The sequence below is a fragment of the Mytilus galloprovincialis genome, chromosome 10 (genome assembly GCF_965363235.1).
Source record: "Mytilus galloprovincialis chromosome 10, xbMytGall1.hap1.1, whole genome shotgun sequence".
In the NCBI taxonomy this organism is placed as follows: Eukaryota; Metazoa; Mollusca; class Bivalvia; order Mytilida; family Mytilidae; genus Mytilus; species Mytilus galloprovincialis.
The window spans coordinates 16,617,829-16,637,448 of NC_134847.1; the positions used below are offsets into that span (position 1 = coordinate 16,617,829).

Here is a 19,620-nt window from a genome sequence, read left to right on the forward strand (position 1 = left end):
TTAACCAGAACAGGGAATGCAACTGCATAAGTAATTAATTTTCTTTAATTCAAAAATTATAAATTAGCAATCCAAGATATGTTGACAAAAATTTGTAATTTTTTTTATATTTTTTTTTGGGGGGGGGGGAGGAAAGGGGGGGGTGGGGGCAGGGGGTTTAAGGAAAAAGAGCAGTTATCTATAAATCAGGTAACAACAAGAGGAAATGGATGCAGTTTGGTTTAAATGATCTTACTAACTTTAATCAAATTTAAAGTGTGTGAGTTTTAAGAACAAGTTTTCTTTAGAAGGTCCTTTTATGGGGAAAAAAAAACATAAGACTATAAGACTTTCAACATGCATAAAAAAACTTATATTCACATCCTGCATAACCCAAACTATAAAAATAATTTCTGAGCAACATTAAAAGTGCATTTATATATCTCATAGAGACAAATACAAAGCACTACAAAAACTTAATAACAAATAAGCACTTGTGATTATAATTGGATGGCATTATCTGATACATGTGTACTCTACTTTTGGTACTTAGTCAGATCTGCAATAAAAGCACATGGCATGATTTGGTTTCCTGACTGGTTACCTGTCAGATCTATAGCACTGGTATTATGGTTGAATGGATGATTTCAGTACCCTGTGTGGTTATTAGTGAGATCAGGCGGCAGTTATATTACAAGCAGATCTTCCATTGACCTTTGGCGAGAAAATTCCTCATTACATGTTTTTGTGTCTAGGTATTTTGTAATAGAATCGTCCATATCTTCTTTTTTTAAATTTGTATGGAAGGATGGTATCTTGTCCATTCTAGGTGGCCCTTCAGCTACTTTTCTTATTCTATTTTCTGCCAGCCTGAAAAAAATTATAAAAATAAAATACTGAACAGACAACATAGACAAATCTATATCTGCAAGAAATATCAGTCATAATAAATTTATGACAAATACAAAGTATATGTAATGCCAAAAAACACATAATTAACAGCGTCTAGTGATAACTTAATGACCTTTTTCAATCCCTGATAGGCCTTCTTGAAAGACAGAATGATGGATTGATAATGACACTCCATTAATACAGAGGCTGAAAATTATTCATTACTAAACAAATTATATCAGTTTTAAGGATAATTTTTATTCCTATATAACTTTGAACAAAATTATATGCTATCCCTAACAAGATATTTATCTGCTATCAGTTTTAAGGATAATTTTTATTCCTATATAACTTTGAACAAAATTATATGCTATCCCTAACAAGATATTTATCAGTTATCAGTTTAAGGATAATTTTTATTCCTATATAATTTAATTTTGGATGTAATGCGTCTTCTGATTGGCTGACATTATTTTGTTGTCAGCCCATAGACATATATATATAATTTAGTCATGTGACCGTGATGTCATCAACATTTTTTCATGGTTTTCTACGGTTTAAAATGGAATTTAGAATTAAATTATAAGAAATGACTGTTATATTTTTTCTGTCTATTCGAAATAGCGCGTTATTCAGTGTGCACCAAATTTTTAATTTTATTTCTTCATAGACAGAAAAAATATTACAGTCATTCCTTAAATACATGTAACTTTGAAAACTACATAAATAAGAGTGCTTATATTTGAACTCTGATGACTAGTTGTCTCATTAAGGATGTACTAAGGTGAGGTTTTGGAATTTGTGTAAAATTTTCGGACTCCTTGGTGTTTTTCCATTTTTCTCATGAAAGGTCATTTACCAAAATTTTAGAAAGTTCTTAATTTTCTTTCTTTTGTTTGGGACCCAAATAATACCAATGCAAACATAAGGTAAAAGTCCGAGTCAGCCTTTTCCCGCCATATTTTAAATCTCAAATATCTCGAAAAGGAGGTCCATGACCTATCAATATTTTTAGCTTATTTTTATCCTTAAAGAATGCTGTACCAGTTAATAGTATCAATTTTAAATTCTTGATTTATTAATTTTCATCTAACCTCACCTAAGTACATCCTTAACAATCAATCATATCACATCTCCTTGTTTTTTTTATTAAAATATGTAACAGACAGACAGACGACAAAAGTAAACCAATAAACCCCACCACCCACCCCTTTTGTAGTGTTAGAATAACTATGAAGGGCAAATGGTGGAATATGTTGACCCTACATTTAACAAAATAGCCATGTCTCAACCCAGACTATGACTAAATTATGCAAAATAATAAATATGTATATACTAAATAAATACTGAACAATCATTTTAAACGCATTACCTTGAAAAATCATCATCTAAATTGTCATCTTCAAATTTCAGCTACAAAATAAAAGATAATGAAGTACAAAATGAATTATTCTCCCCTTTATGCTTACAAATATTTAACATTGTTATGCATATTTTTATACCTCTCACTCAGTGTATAATAATATTCTTACGGGCAGTAACATTCTTAACTATCCGAATTTCATTTGTCACAAACATTTATTTGGTGGTTGGACACAATTCACTCTGAGGTAGGTTGTCTGCCCTTTAAAGAAATAAGTATCAAGAAAATCTGAAAACATAAAAGTTTGCAGGAAATTGTAACATACTAAATGTTTTGTTGTCGTAGCTTTTTGTCACTTCTGATATTATTCTGAGCAGGCACAAATCACACCAAGATTATTAGTTACATAGTGCGCTAGTGACCTAATACGATATATATGGGGTCAGTAAATTCCATATGGGGTAAGAGCGAAGCTCGAATCCACATATGGAATTTACTGACCCCATTTATATCGTATTAGGTCACTAGCACACTATGTAACGAATTTATCTTACCGACTATCTTAACATGTGATATTTAGAGTAGTGGTCTATAAAAGTGATCAAGTCTTTAAATAAAACTGTTAGTATTATGAACCAACTTCCATAGGGCTATTCAAAAACAAATTACAACAATAACAACTTGTTAGCTTTAAAAGTGTTGAATGGAATTCATTTCAATCGTCTGTTGAAACCTTTTAAGATTTTTTTCTCGCCGCCGTGTTGTTTGTTTGAAGGGACACAACTCCACTACTAACCTTATATGGAATATACATGGTCTCCACGAGGTCGCTCTTAACCAATCATATTCTTACAAATGTATAGGAGGTAAGATAAACTAAAAGATCAAGGCAGATATGATACAAGATTTACTAAAACACAAAAAAGTAACATGTACATCATTTATAGATATACTGGACTTAAACGTTTGAATAATTTTATTTTCAAAGGATGCAGTGATAGATCTTACCCATTCTTTACTCTGTTTAGGTGTTGGTGAGGATCTGTTTACAGACTTTGGTGACTGTAGTTTTGGTATTGGTGAACTATTTTCTGAAATTAACATTTAAACGTAAAAGTATAACATAAAGGTATCACATATATAAATTGCTTCAAGGTGGAAATTGGTTTACCATTTCCCTCTCTAGACAAATTAATCCAAATAAATGAAATTGTTACCAGAACTTCAAACACACCAAACACTAAAATTCATAACTTCTTTCCTAACAAAAATATCCACTACTAAAATCAGCGGTGCCTTTATTTAAGGTGTGATTCAGAAGGTTCAGCACATCTTCCTTTCCTTTAAACCATCGCCAAATTGTTCTAGAGGGAATGCAAAAAGGGTATTGTGTATTTGTTTGTAAAAATCTTTAAGCCCCTTGTAAAATATTTGTTTTTGATTTATATTTTAATTAAAAATAAAAAAATAATCCTTAAATAAATGGTGTACAAATCTGTGGGTTATAATGTGGTACTATTTGATTGTGATGTTATATGTTTTTCCTGGAAAATTACACAAATTCAAGATCTGCCATAGATTTAAAGAATACAAAAAAACGCCATAGATTTGATTTATAACGTCATATTTGCCATAGATTTGGAACCCACCATAGAATTGAGTCCTATCTATACATACCATCTCTTTTATATGAGTTAGTTGTTATATTATTGAAATTGTTATCCTCCAATCTTGACTGTGCAGTCTCATTCTGAAAAGTAAAAAAAGGGTCTCATATGTTATCTAATGGTATATGTTTTTTTTGTTATTTGGAGCAAACAGTGTTGATGTAAGATATTTAATCATGTTAATTATCTCTTTTAAATTTTTTTCCAATTTTTCTAGATTAAGGACTTGACTTTTTTTTATCAATACCCATCCATCTATTGTAAGTCTTTTATATGAAGGGATTGGTCAAGTTTTACATATAATTTAAGTATGTGTGCATGTCCACTGTTTGTGAAAAATGAAATTACTTGGTCATTTATGTGTTTTCCAGAATGGTTTCCAGAATCATATAATCCTTGTAGATTTTTTTTCAATATTTTAAGATAGTATGTCTAACACTTATTTTACCCAGTTATCAGAGGAGGCAATTATTTGCTGAAATATACAATTATCATAGCTATGGAAAAAGTTTGCTGAAATGAAAGTCAAAAGATTTTTGGAAATGGATCTTGTCTTATTTTGTGCATAATATTTTGGTATTTTACTAAATCTGTTTTTTTCCATTAGTATTTAATTTCTTTATTGTTGTAGAACTTGAATACATATGCATTCTATAATGAATTCTCTCAGAATATTGATCAGAGTCTCACAAGTTTTCCAAATTTCTAAAAATCTTCTTCCAAAACTAACTTAACCAATTCTTCAATGAACTTTGGATAACAAACAGCTATGCCAAGAGAGCATGATAAGTCTGTCTTGTGCTTATTGAAATTGAATAAAAGGCATCTAATCACAGGTAAATAAAAATGACTCTTCACAAAAACCTATATGAGGATACCCTTAGGTGTACAGAAACATATGTACAATAACTGTTTAAAGTCCCATAACCCTAGCCTGGAACAACAAACCAAAATTTTTTTTTAAATCTTTGGTGGTCTTAAATGTTGACATGTCCATAATCTAAGACTTTTAAATTCTTTCTATCTGCTAAAATCACTAAAAATGGCATCTCAAAATGAATATCTGATGAAATGTTTAACTTACAGAATTTTTATTTTCATTTTCTGTATTCCATTTTTCACTGGCCAATTCGAATGCTTTGGACACTGTCAATGTAACTGCTTGTGCCTGTAACAATAAAATAGATTTGTTTTAGTCAGGAGCCTTTGGCCTTTGTTAGTCTTGTGGTTTTTTTTAATTCTAGTTCATTTATATGTTTTGGAGTTTAGTGTGACATCCATTTTCACTAAACTAGTACACATTACACAATTGCATTTAGGGGCCAGCTGAGGACCACCTTCGGGCGCAGGATTTTCCTCGTTGTGTTTAAGACCAATTGGTGGCCTTCCGCTGTAGTCTGCTCTTTGGTCGGGTTGTTGTCTTTTTGACATTTTCCCCATTTCCATTCCATTTATATTTACTGATATATTCAAATAAATTACATATGTGCGACTATTTTGGCAATTAATCTTTTAATTAATCTAGTGAAAAATTGTACAGGTAACCAGGTATTCATTTGTTAATAAATCTCTTGTACCTGATATGTTCCTCTTTTTAGCATGTGCCTTCCTTGAGCAATATTGTGTACCAGAACATTTTAAAACAGAATCATAAAATCAAAATATGTAGACAAAAAAATACTTACAATTTTTCTCTTCGCACACAGAAAAGCATGGCACTCCATAGTTTCATTAATGCTATTTCTTGCCATAAAGGCAAATATTTTTTCATGGTTTTTGTCAGCAGAGCAAAAAGATATTCTGAAAAATATTAAAAATTCATTAAAGAGGAGGGGTCGGAGGAGTCATGAATTCCCCTAAATCTCAAGGTTAAAAACATGAAATCCAGAGGTTCTGAATTTAAAGATATTTCAAAACCGACATTCTGAAATTCGAAAAAAGAATTTACAGATCCCCAACGGATTAATCCCGAAATTTAGAGCTTAAAAACAAACTATCCCAGAGTCCTGATAAAGGTCCAACACAAAATTGATCAAATAAACAACTAGACATGATTTGTTCAAATGGTTACATTTGTCATTGCACAGCCTTTTATAGCGACTATGCACTGTAAGTTTTGGTCATTGTTGAAGACTGTATGATGACCAATAGTTGTTACTTTATATGGTTGGTTTGGTCTCTGGTAGAAACCTGTCTCATTGGCAATTATACCAAATCTTCTTAGTTTTATATACATAATATCATGAATATAACCAGGTGCAAAGTCAAAAGTTTCCTTTGCTTTACTAATCATGACTTTTTGATCAAGTTTTTACAACAAGGATCACACAAACAGAACATTATCAATTGCAACAATCTATGGAAATGAGGTCAACATCAGATTGAGATAAGTATAGGTAAGTCTGCTTACATTTATACCAGTCATCTTATATAGTTGACTGTTTGCTAAAACTATCTAAATTAAGAAACCTAACTACTGGTACATAATGTCATACCATGTATCTTGTTCTTTCATAATCTAACCTGATATCTTTCATTCATATTATCAAATAAATTTAAGTATTTAGCACATAAAAAGCTATAAGTTTTTCTGATTCTTAAAGTGTTGGGAATAAAAATTACTCCAGATAAGGAATTTGAATACCTGAATGATTTTGTAATTCTTTTGTCAAGAATTATATACCTACCTAAATATACTACATTCAATCAACAATTCTTTTGATGCCATATCTAAAACTTTCATACCCTCTGGTGAAGTTGTCAGTGTTACTTTTCTTAATTTACTTTTAGCCGTCTTTGCCTGAGAATGGAATAATTATACAATATAAAACTAATGTATTCGAAATAAAAATGTCTAATATGGATATTTAATATTTGATTATCAATTTAGTTATAGTACATAATATATTTGAGTATGCATATTGCATGAAAGTTGATTCACATTTTTTGTAACTTGAACCATCAACAAGGGTCTGGATTGGGGGGGGGGGGTCTGTTATTCGGTAAACATTTAATTTTCACCCCTTTTTTCTCTAATCATTAAAAAATTAACCCTTTTTTCTCTAATCTTCAAAAAATTAACCCCTTTTTTCTCTAATTTTCATTATTTTTGCCCATTATTCTCTTACCTTCATTTTTTAAGGGCATTATTCTTTAATCATTTAACCCCTGATCCAAACCCTCATCAACTCCTATATCATGTATATATGACAGCTGTTTTCCAATTGTTTAAAAAGTTTGAGACTTTGAGCTTTTGATTTTGTCATTTGTTGCTGGTGTCAGATTTAACATGGTCTTTAAAAGTATTTTTTCAGATACTGGCACATGTAAAACAATGCGTCAAAACCTTTATTAAGAGTTGGTGCAAAGTGCATGTTGGCAGATTTTTATCTCAGTTTCCATATTGTATAAAACCACTTAATTTTAGTATAATACATAACATTGTTTCCTGATGATAACATTGACAGGATGTGTTTGGTAAGATTATATATATCTAAAGTCACGAGGAAGTAAACATACATGTTCATGTAATTAGACGTAATGGTGTTCGGCTTCAAAAAAAAAACTAAGTGGATGTAGATTACTGCAAATTCAGAAATTATTGCGATGATTTTATTATTGCTAAAAATGTGACAGGGTTATAATCGCAATGATTAAAACTCGCATTTTGAAATATTTTATATGAACTTAACAGGATTTTTCTCAATATTGCTAAAATTAAAATCACTTTTTAGTCCAAAATGACAAATTTGCAATAATAAATGCACGCAATAATTTCCAAATTTATAAAGTAAATGTCTCCATTTAATGTCTTTTTTTTAACATGATAAACATGTATCTGATATCCAATAGCAAAAAAAAGATAATAGATAACTATAACGCATGTAGTAGGGTAACTTACCGGTATGTACATTTGTAGACTGAAGTCATTTTTGCTTTTCATAATAAAAAGGAGAGAAGTTGCAAAATGGTAATTTATGTTATGAATTCTAATAGTTACACTAAATCATAATAATAAGGGGTCTGAATCAAGTACACTTAAAGTATTCCTAGGTAAGCAATGACAAGTCCTTGATTTGCTAAGGAAAATCAAAAAATTATATTGTGGAAATTCTGAGAAAATTTTACTAGATTCAAATTGGACATAGAAGTGGATACAAAATCAATGTGCACTTAACAGTGCAGATAAGAAAATCAAATAAGTTAGACAAACAGACATAAAGTTAACCATGATCATTATTAATACTGTAACCAACCTTGAAATATACAAATACAGGGGTACAGATAACAAGAAGCGATTCTAGTCTCTTGGTATCTTGCTTTTTTGTGAGTTATCATGGTTATACATGTACCGGTACATGTATTCAAATTACTGTTTACATGAACATCATATTTGAATTAGGGGTTCCTTATCATGGTCCATCTATCTGACATAATGATTTCATTCAAAAAGGAAGTAAAAACCAGTTTAAAACTTTTAGCTTTGGTGCAAATATGTAAAATTGCAGTATAAATATAGCATATATGAAAATTGTATGATATGATGTTAACGTGGTAAAGATAGTTGTTTGCAAAATGAGGCAATAATCAAATGACAAATTTTTTTTTTAGACATTAACTTTTAAATGTTCATTATGCAAATGAATCCCGTATATAAGCAGATCTAATTAAATTTTAAATACCATGGCAACAATACTATTGACAGCTTTTTCACTCTGACCATCTCGATAGCTCTCTCCATCAGCAGCTTCTTCAATAAGTGTAGATCCTATGTACTTCAAATGAAATGTCAGACCGTCAGAAACAGCTTCTTTATTCTCACTCCAACCCTCTCCAAGTTCTGACAAGGCAGCAGATAAAAAAATACAAAGATATTAATTAATGGTTTTTAAAATTATACCACCCACCCTCAATGTGAATTAAAATATACTACATACCACAAAAAATATTTGAATTTTACATGTTTCAGACAAAATATTATTCAATATATACAAAATGCAAATAATTACGTACATAACCATCATGACCATGATAACAGGAAACTTTTCTGGATACTGTGATCAGATTCATAAACTTCCCTAATTATGGGGGATTTTCCATATGACAGTACATTATAGATACACGTACTGACACTTAAAATTGATATGAATAGGAAATGTTAAAATATGTGTACCTCAACTACTTAGAATAGAATAGAATAATTTGTATTGCTAATCACAGCGCCCAAAGCTGAGCTGAATAATTACAATTTAAAGGAGTAGGTTCAGTAAGACCCCTTTTTGGCCCCAAAATATAGCAGTTTTACAAAATTGTTAAAATGTAAACCTTTAGTTATTTATTGGACAGTAGAATGCTTCTGCTACATAAATATGGGCTGTTTTTGACAATACAATGCACATATATCCGGTACTAGCACCATTAAGTCATGCTAAATTACTGAAATCCTCATAATTCTAGCATTTTAGTTAAATTTTAGACAGTTTTCGTGTAAAACGAGGTAGATTTTTCATATTTGAGCTTGAATCGGATCGTTTTTAATAACTAAATCTGTTAAAATCTTTCACATAAACTAATTAATTCAAATTAAATAGACACTTAAGTGTTTAAAAAGTGGTCAAAATCTTTCGTCAGATGAACCTGAAATTTGAGGCCAAAATTGGTCCTTACCGGACCTACTCCTTTATCATGTTTATAAACAATGATTACAATGATTATTTTTAAACAATTGAAGAAGGAAAAAAAAAGCACAAGTGAAACAATACTGGTACATTTTAAAATACTAAATAAGGTACATCAGACATGGCAATGCATGGGGTACATTTAATTGTAATTGTAATCGTTAATCAACAATTTTGCAAGTACAATGTATTCATTGTCATCATTAATCAGCCAAAAATCTGATTACATGTAATTTAATTTAATCAATCACTTTTCAAAATACCCTGTAATCCTGATTACTTTTTGATTTCATTCTGATTACAATGAAATACTTTTTAACTGTGTTTATGATCAACAATGAACCTTTTTGTTATTCTAATTTAATAAATATTTTACATGTTAAGAAAGTTTGGTTTACTTTATAAAGCATGCATGTTTTAAAATTGATTTGTAAACTTCAGTAAAAAATAAACTTTTACTGAAATTACAGAATGGAAAAGTCATCATTAGCCCAAGAAGAGACATATAACATGTATAATACAATTATACGTCTTTGGCCTTAGTAAAAGATAAAAAGGTAAAAGACTGGTACATTGGCATATTATTAATTTCAGAATGGGAAACTTGGGAATTACTTTGAAGCTTACATATGTACATAGTACATGTACCTTATGTTATGCTCTGATTATTTTTTATTACAATAATTAAAATACATTGGGAATAATCTAAACATGCTAGATGTCTCAGGAAAGGCTTTGAAGTGATGTAGAGAACATGTACATGTACATTTGCAGGCCTCTACAATAACTTTTTTTTCAACTTGTCCTGTAGGACAAGTACATACCAAAATTTACTTGTCCGAATGAAATTGTTACTTGTCCAAAAAATTTCTTTTAAAAATAAATATTTTTGTGAAAAAATTACGGGTATGGTATTTATTATAAGGAACAGAATAAGGTAGCAAAATGAGGTACTGATTTGTCTTGGTCCCAAAATGTTTTGGATCAGTTATTTATTTTTGTAAACTAAGAGGACAGATTATTTATTTTCTGCACTGTTGAAGCAAGATTTTTCATTTTCATTAAAACAAGGGACTGATAATTCATTTTCACAACTATATTTATAATATTTAAAAACATACAATTTATAAATGAACTTTATTATACATGTTATAAATAATACATGTAACTATTATGTATAATCATTGTCATTAACTTGAAGAACCATTTAATTAGAATTAACCATTATCCTATGCAGGAATGAATCTTGCCAACTGCGTACACATGTATTTCATACATACACAGTATTAAAGTTTTGCTGCAACTTGCCTTTTTATTAATTCTTGGCAAACCTATTTTGCCGAGCGGAGCGAGGCAAAGTTTTTTTGGAAGGGTTTTGATGCTGCTGAAGGCCCCAAGAAGCTACAGAACAAATGATGCTAAATCATGCTTTTGGGGTGTTAATCCCAGACCTTTTTTTATCTGAAAATGCAAGTTCTGCTTTAATCATTTTTTGACAATATTTTGGTCTCAAAGCAAAATGTGTAGATTCAGTGTAAGAATTTAGTTTTTAGGGACAACATTAAAAGACCAAAATGTAGGATAAAGCAAAAATGTAATTCTCATAAGTATGTGACTGCTGTTGGTTTTTTTTAAACTCATGATTAAGTTAATGACAAAATTACTAAATTACAAAAGGAATGCAACACTAACAGAATACAGAATGAGCAAAAGACAAATAAATAAGAAACATTGATTCTGAAAAAACAGGGGCCATGTCCAAGGAGAACAGAACTTGCTTCTTGCAAGAAGCTCTCAGTGAAAACAATTTGATATGGAGATAAGCTTTTGGTTTTGAAATTTCCTACATGAGCCTCTTTGCCTCAATGAAGTTACAAATGTACTTCCCTGTAATAAAAGTGAGGTAAGTGTTCCTGAGACAATATACCTCAAGTTAAATGAAACCCATTTTCAGACATTTCAAGTATATTTGATAATATTTATACTTTTATTGTTAAAAGATTTGGGAAGTGTTTCCCGATTTTTTTTGGGGAAAAAGATGAATTTTATGAAGAATCTGATGCCATCTCATACTTTTGATTAGACCTGCTGAGTTATTTATTTTCAATATATTGTAAGTCAGGTTATTTATTTTCAAACTACCACAGAACAAACCATTTATTTTTGTGATTATCAAGGCTGAGTTATTCATTTTCAAAATCCTCCTGCCCCCCCCCCTCCCAGAATATCAAATGGTCATCCCCTTATCTACAAAGCGCATCATTGATTTGGATTAGAAAGACTGGTTTCCGAGAATAGTATATCTTTTACCTCTTAAAAAGTACTTGACAAAAAACCAGTTAAAAATTATCGATTGCAAGTAAACATGTCGAAGAAAAAGGTTTTGCACTTGAATAAACAGAGTACAGAAACATGTCAAATTAATATTTGTTTTTCTTGTTTTTTGTTTATAATTACTTTGTTCATCAAAATTGGATTAAATTTATTTTCTGCAGAATAATTGCACTTGTCCCAACGGACAAGCTTGATACAGCTTTTACTTGTCCGACCTTTTTTCCCTCTGGTACCGGACAATTGGACAAGCGTTATTGTCGAGGCCTGATTTGTAGCTGGAATATCATCCTTTAAATAGTTATAACAGATGGTTTTTTTCTGTAATAACACATAATCATGTACAAGATGTAACATGCATTCATGATTGTCAAGCTATATCTTTCTCAACTTTAGTATGCATACACAATAATAAATATCAAAACAACTTGTAAACATTTTAATAACACAAAGGATGTTTTATTATTGTTACATTTCAAATTAATGGTAGCCAGTGCCTTATTAATTGCAATCGTAAACATTCAGAAAAAAAATGTACATGTAGTATCTTTATTCTATAGCAATACACTAATAAAAGCATGTCAAATCAATTTACTTCTTTAAAACAGCTGAGATCAAGTGAGGTTAAATTGTGAAATGGGGTGAACATAATTTTGGATGAATGGACCGTCCCAGTAAAAAAGACCTGATGAACTTGTTTTCATCTGTTTGCAAATTGATGTACCAAACAGTTAGTGTTTTCCCAATAAAAATTCTGAACTAAAAAGAAACTTCCAACACTAGCTTTATGTTTAAAATTATTTCTTCTGTTCTATATACTGGTATATAAGAGTAGAGACTTATGTATGACTCAGATAACAGTGGCGTAGCCAGAGTTGAAATGATGTGGATGTTTTGGACCTTTTTATGCAGATTTTTTTTTTATTTAAGCACATGTACTCCCCCAGAATCCGACACTAGTTAGATCTTTGTTTAAATTCAAAATACCAACCAATACATATATTTACATTTTTAACCAAATTTTATTGTTTCCTCGAAACTACCATCATTCAATTCATAAATATTTGATGTAAAGTTTCCCACCCAATCTTATATTTGACATATCAAAAACGGACCCCATTACAGCCGCTGCGGTACTTCTCTATAATTTAGGAACTTCGGAATATAGGATCTGAAGTGACTTCTCTTTCCAGGAATATGAGTCTACAACCTTGGGTTTTTGATTTTTGATTACTAAGCTAAACGCGTTGCAGGAGACATAAAAATACCGGGCGTCCACGAGTCTGCGTATCAGTCCTCTCCGCTTTTTTTTACTAGCAAAAACTTGAAACACTATTCTGCGATTCAACTATTTTGTTTACATAAACTAAATTATCCGAAATGAAAGACCAGGCATACTGCTTCGAAAATGACTGGACGTTAATCTTATATTCCAGCCTTGTTACATTTGGATACTTCCGAGTTAAACTGCTGCTATTTTTTTTTGTCAAAATGATGTGGATGCTTGAGCATCTGAGCATACATGCAAGCTACGCCACTGGATAAGATATGCTAAAGTAATAACCAGATAAACAAGTTTGACAGGTGTTGCATGCATGTATACTTACTTTCGTGTCCCAAGTGTTTTTCAATACTTTTTGTGTTCTTTGGTTTTATCTTTCTGAACATATCCATTGCCTTTTTAACTATAGTCTAAAATTATTTAAGAAACCGCAATGTTTGTATTAAGGCGTTAAACAATTTCTTCAAAATTATGAATGAGTTGTTAACAAAATCACCCCATGTGTCTAAGTCCTGAAAGTGCTTTAGTAAAGGAGGATATTAGGTGCTAAGCGTTTACCTGATTCAGAATATAAATTATGCAAACCACTCCCATAAAAGCACTGAAAGTTCTATATGAAGGACTCACAACCCAAACAATATCATACATATTTTTTAGTTTTTAATATTGATGATTTGGTTTTGACCGTATCTGAAATAATGAAGGAACACTGTCAAATGGAAAACTCATATGTGTAGTAAAAAAAAAAAGATTGATAGAAAGATGTGAAAAGTATTTATTTCTCATGTTTAGCAGGTGACTCACTGAGACCTTGAAACTTAATTAAACTGACGTAATGCCAATGATATACCTGATGATAAAGGAGATTTTTTTAACGACCTTGACTACCCATGAGGGTCTTGCAAAGTCGAAGCCTGTTATTTACTAATAAAAAAATAAGGAGATGTGCTTGGTATCAGACAACTTTTCATCAAAGTTCAAATGAAGATGTAAGCAATAAAAGGCAACCGTACGGCCTTCAACAATGAGAAAAACCATACCGTATAGTCTATAAAAGCTATAAAAGACAAGCGAAAGATACCAGAGGGAACTCAAACTCATAATTAAGTCGAAAATAAACTTGAAAATCCCATAGCTAAATGATAAGAAACAACCAAAACAGACAAAAAATGTATCCGATCGAGGATGAGCCAGTCAGTACACAAAAAATAACACACTAAATACTAAAACTAGAGGTTCTCAAGAGCTTGTGTCTCACCTGTTTCTACTGTGGTTTTAGAAATCGTGTAAAAAAAGGTGAAAATCATAATGAGTAGTATTATACCCTAATGAATAATTTAGGCCAAGTTGGGAACGGTTTTGACCCAGTAGACTAAATTTATAGCATCCCATTGAAGTCATACAATAGTGGCCGAAGACCCCTTATACTTAAATTAAATTTCAATTTCTCGTAAACTTCTTTATATATAGTGAACCCCTATGTGCTATTTTTAGCCATGGTGGCCATGTTGGTTGAATGAAAATGTCATCGGATACTGACATTTTTCAAGATAACCTATTTAAAATTAAAATCTATATGGCCCAGTAGATTAAGTGGAGGAGATTTTTAGAAAAGTTTACAAAAATTTACGAAAAATTATGAAATATTGGCTTTAAATGGGGAAAACTCCTAATGGGATCAATTGACAATTTGTAGATCTTACTTTCCTGAATATTTTTGCTGATTACAGTTCATCTCTATCTTTTATAATATTCAGGATAATAACCAAAAACTACAAAATTTCCATTCAGGGGCGGCAATCCAACAACGGGTTGTCTGATGAGTCTGAAAATTTGAAGGCATATAGAGCTTGACCTTATGAACATTTTACTCCATGTAGGTTTGCTCTAAATGCTTTAGTTTGATACTTTCAGAAATATAGGCCAAACTGCATATATCCGCCATGATCTTTTTTAGACTTGATTGATTGACGGGGTCATCGGATACATTTTTAAAACTAGATACCTAAGGATGATTTAGGCCAAGTTTGTTTAATTTTAGCCAATTAGTTTCAGAGGAGAAGATTTTTGTAAAAGAAATTTTCAAACAATAAAACTTCAGTATACATACATATTTTATTTATGCTGCCCCTCTTTTCTTTCGTCCCAATTAATATTAAAAGGCTGTTTTTGTTATTGGGTTGCTTGGTGTCGCATTGACATATACACCACACCGTATATTTTTGTTTTTATGTAGTTTCCTTTTAAATATTTTAAGGAACTATTGAAATGTTGGAGTATCTGCTCACTTTATTCTGCTATCATCGTAACAATAAGAATTTTACTTTAAGACATTCAATCTAAAGCCAGTTTTCTGAAGTGAGCATCATTCGTTACAAGTTAGAAAGCTTAAAACCATTATAGATAATTATATGCAAACTTCCTCATAAGTTTATAAACGTTATCTTAACAAACACACATCCTGTGAAAATCAACAACTGGCACCCATTGTACATTTGTTGTATGAAGTGTACTAAATTGCGTTTGAATAGGACTGAAACTTAAAGATAAAAATATTATGAAGTACCTCATGGGTGCAACAATTAACATTCAAAATTTTGGTTTTGTTGAGGATGCGGAACAAAATAAAACTTTTGTGTTGTCAGCATATATTTCAAATTCAAATCTGAATTTATTGTCATTACATATAATATACATTTATGCATGTGACACAATTAACTTAACAAACTAGAAATAAACAACATTCTTTAACAAGATCATTTACATGCACATACCTATACTAGTATATTCTAACATCGTTAATGGACTTCTGTTGACCTGCGTTTTACTGTATGTATTTTTATGTCTTTGTTTTCATAATTCCACATTGTCTTTATGTATAGGGGGAGGTTTGAGATCTAACAAATCATGTATCATCCGGTCGCATTTTTGCGCCTGTTCCATGTATTGAAGAACGTCTGGCCTTTGTTAGTCTTGTATGTTTTTTTTTAAATTTTGGTTCATTTATATGTTTCGGAGTTTAGTTTGATGAGCATTTTCGCTGAAATAGTTTACATTATTGAATTAATTGTTTAGAAGCAGCCCAAGCCCGACTACGGGTGAAGGATATATTCTGATGTGTTGAAGGCCTTGGCTTTTTCTGCATTTTGATCGGGTAATTGTCTCTTTGACACATTCTCCGCTTTATTTCTCAATTTTATAATGACTGTCCTCAGTTCTACCAACTGTTTGAAAAAGAATTCATTAAGATAGCGTCCCTTTTCTATTAACAAATTAAGGTAACTTATTCGAAATGTGGTTATCAATTTTCTGAATTCAAATTTGAGCAGGTTAACATATTTTCTTCTGCATTTATTTAGTTTTATACATGTTTATATAAATAGTGAGTCCTTTATATATAATACTGTTTTAGCATTATTAGCTTTTCATTGCATTTTTCTTTTGATGTCACGTTTTAGAATTAATAAGGTTTTAAAGTTTGTTCGGGGGCACACCATGGTAATTATCAGCAGTTTGATGCTGCATATTGCTTGGATAACTTAACACGAAACCGACTAGAATCGAAGAAGAAAGGATAGGCGAAGATATTAATCTATGCATGGTACAGCATGCTCATCTTGATGGTATTCGATGACTGAAGCACCACCCCATTTTATGAAAGATACTCGCCTCTCAACTGTTAACTGAAAACTGAAAAATAAACTGGCCAAAAAATAAATAAATTTGTAATATTAAATGCTGTATCTAGTGTCTCAATGAAAAAAATCATTAAAACTGTGTTTTGTCGCCTATCAATAATTTGTATATACTTAGATATAATCTTAAACTTGTAGAAAATCCGTGCTTACACGAAAACACATTTCGTATAGCGTCCTTGTTTTTCAATTGACATGTATATATATGTTATCGCTTAAAAAAAATCCCCACTCATAAAGACGTACTAGAAACAATATAATAAATCTTATCATAACGATGCCGCTTGAAGCTAAAAGGTAAATTTATGGATTTTTATCAATATTGAAATGTACAACTCGTAAAAAAAAAAAGAAAAAAATATCTTGAAAATTAACAGTTGAAACAAAACTTGCCGTCATTTGAATATTTCCTTGCGACATTCCTGGTGTCGAATGTGTATGTGTACAAGGCAATTGAAAATCTGTTACGAGGGCGTCCATCTCATTGGATAAAACGGTTAAACGATTGAAGTAGTTCAAGCATTTCATTTATATTATAAATCAATATTTAACACCATTTTATATACCGCGTGTCTTAATTACGACAAAAAGTCTATGCATTAATTTTGTCAAACTCCATTTCAAATAGAGAAATACTTGGCATAAACTAGTAAATTTCCACCCTTTTATTTTTTCCTGTTTACCATCTTGAGTAACCATGTAATCTCAAATTTCCAATATATGTTATACATGTTATAGGAACACCTAATTAAAAATAATGGTGCTTTAAAACACATATACGATATACGTTTATGACTATGAAATTTATAACTGTAATTTAAGGTAGGATTGATTTCGTACAACTGTCAAATTCGAGGGAATATGTATATATATCATTTTTAGAAAATTAAATTAGGATTAACGATTCGAAAGTCAAACCATCATTATATTAAATTAGCCTTTAATGGAGAAGGGAACCAAACTTGAAACATTTTTGTGTGAGGCACATACACAAATAATACATAATACTAAAAGTCCATTACTAGAGCTCTAGTAAAATATGTTTCTTATTATGTCAATTTTCAACAAAAATAATGCACATCTACTCATTAGCTCACACCTGTGTCGTCACAACTTATATATTGGTACTATTCAACATCAGTATACAGTTTACCAGGTAGAGTAAAAAAAAAAATGTCATCGATTTTTTTCTTGACAGATTAGTAGATAAATATGGATTGAGTTATGTTGTCGGTCGTTGATTGAAGATGTGCGTTGTTGTTCTGCGGTTTACATGTTGTGCCGACTACTAGTGATTATATGATTTGTTTGAGCGTTTCTGTATGATGAGTGTTTTTGTGTGTGTTTGTGTTGTATTTTGTCACTTAGCGTTATCATTTTAGCGATATTAATTTTTTTCACTTTGTTATTTAAGCGGGATGTTTGTCTAGCCATAAAACCTGGTTCATTCAACCTCTTTTTCTTTCTTAAAATGTACCAAGTCAAGAATATGGCAGTTGTGAACAAATAGTTCGTTTCTATGTATGTTGGTGTTTTTGTTTTTCGTGTTTTTCGGTTTTAGTTTGTAACCCGGATTTGTTTTCTCTCAATCGATTTATTGCTTTTGAACACCGGTATACTACTGTTGTCTTTATTAACCCTATTACATTGCACAATTATTTTGTAAACCCATCAGTTCATGCAGATCTTTTAACCATAATCAAAACACGACTGGATGAGATTCCATATGGAAACATAGATTTTCTAGACGACGGAGAGACATCAAAAACTGTTACCAATCGAAATTTCATCGTTATAAATAATCAAAATAGCAACAAAAAAAATTACGTAGAGGATGCAAAATCAATACAAACCTCTCTAGAAAGCTATATAAATATTACTCCCACCTTTAGAAGCACTGTACTTCAGTATTCTGAACATTACGGAGATTAAGCATGTGAAATAAGTTAATAGTTAAATAATTAGTGTCAATTAACCCAAGTAATGCCTATATTTTTCTAACTTGGCGTATTCATAAACTAATTCTGTGGCCTCCTTTATCTTTTGACATCGGAAATAAAAAGTTTTTACCATTCTTTCCACCGATTCCAGTTGACCATACTTTTATTTAATATATTGAAATGGTAATAATATGATAACCTACATCAATTATGAACAATGATTGAACAATAATAGGTCATCGTATGGCCTTTCACTGAGTCGAAGAAAAACCATAATCTAGAATAAGGTTGACTGCTGTACCCATACTTTTGACATTTTTACCTTTTAATATCTGTTTGTTTTGTTCACACATCTTTGACATTACAGTCAATATAATGAAATTTTATGCGACTGTCATACAAGTGAGATGTTTAGTTAGCTTTAAAACCAGTCTTTTTCTACATAAGAAAATGCCTGTGTCAAGTCATGAGTAAGACAGCTATTAACCATTCATTTGATGTGTTTGAGCTTTTGATTTTGCAATTTGATTTGGAACTTTCTGTTTTGAATTTTCCTCGGAGTTCAGTTTTTTTTTGTGATTTTATTTCTGAGGCCTTCATTTGAACTTAATAAAAAAAAAAGAGACCATAACATACGACAAACCAGGTGCTCCGCAGGGCGCAGCTTTATACGACCGCAGAGGTCGAACCCTGAACAGTTGGGGCAAGTATGATAAAACATTCAAGCGTGATACAGCTCTGAATTTGGATTGTGATCAAATTTTTGACACAAAACAAATGTCAAGATTTTACAA

General features: G+C 31.0%; 1 protein-coding gene across 1 annotated transcript; it reads right to left on the reverse strand.

The window, feature by feature from the left end:
• Positions 1-141: 141 nt before the first annotated feature.
• Positions 142-13,712, reverse strand: LOC143049930 (low density lipoprotein receptor adapter protein 1-like). Its single transcript, XM_076223709.1, has 9 exons — positions 13,517-13,712; positions 8,583-8,740; positions 6,588-6,700; positions 5,586-5,700; positions 4,985-5,068; positions 3,911-3,983; positions 3,242-3,324; positions 2,243-2,283; positions 142-849 (listed from the first exon to the last, which is right to left on the reverse strand). The coding sequence occupies exons 1-9, from the start codon at positions 13,581-13,583 to the stop codon at positions 666-668; spliced, it is 918 nt and encodes a 305-aa protein (XP_076079824.1). The 5' UTR covers positions 13,584-13,712; the 3' UTR covers positions 142-665.
• Positions 13,713-19,620: the final 5,908 nt, after the last annotated feature.

Bases quoted from the DNA above. Each gene is read 5' to 3' on its own strand.
- LOC143049930 (XM_076223709.1), bottom strand. From the start codon at position 13,583: ATGGATATGTTCAGAAAGATAAAACCAAAGAACACAAAAAGTATTGAA. The intron at 5,701-6,587 runs GTAGGTATATAA...AATATTTTTCAG, and splicing joins ATTGAATGTAGTATATTTAG to AATATCTTTTTGCTCTGCTG. The intron at 850-2,242 runs GTAATGCGTTTA...AATTTTTTTCAG, and splicing joins TTAGATGATGATTTTTCAAG to GCTGGCAGAAAATAGAATAA.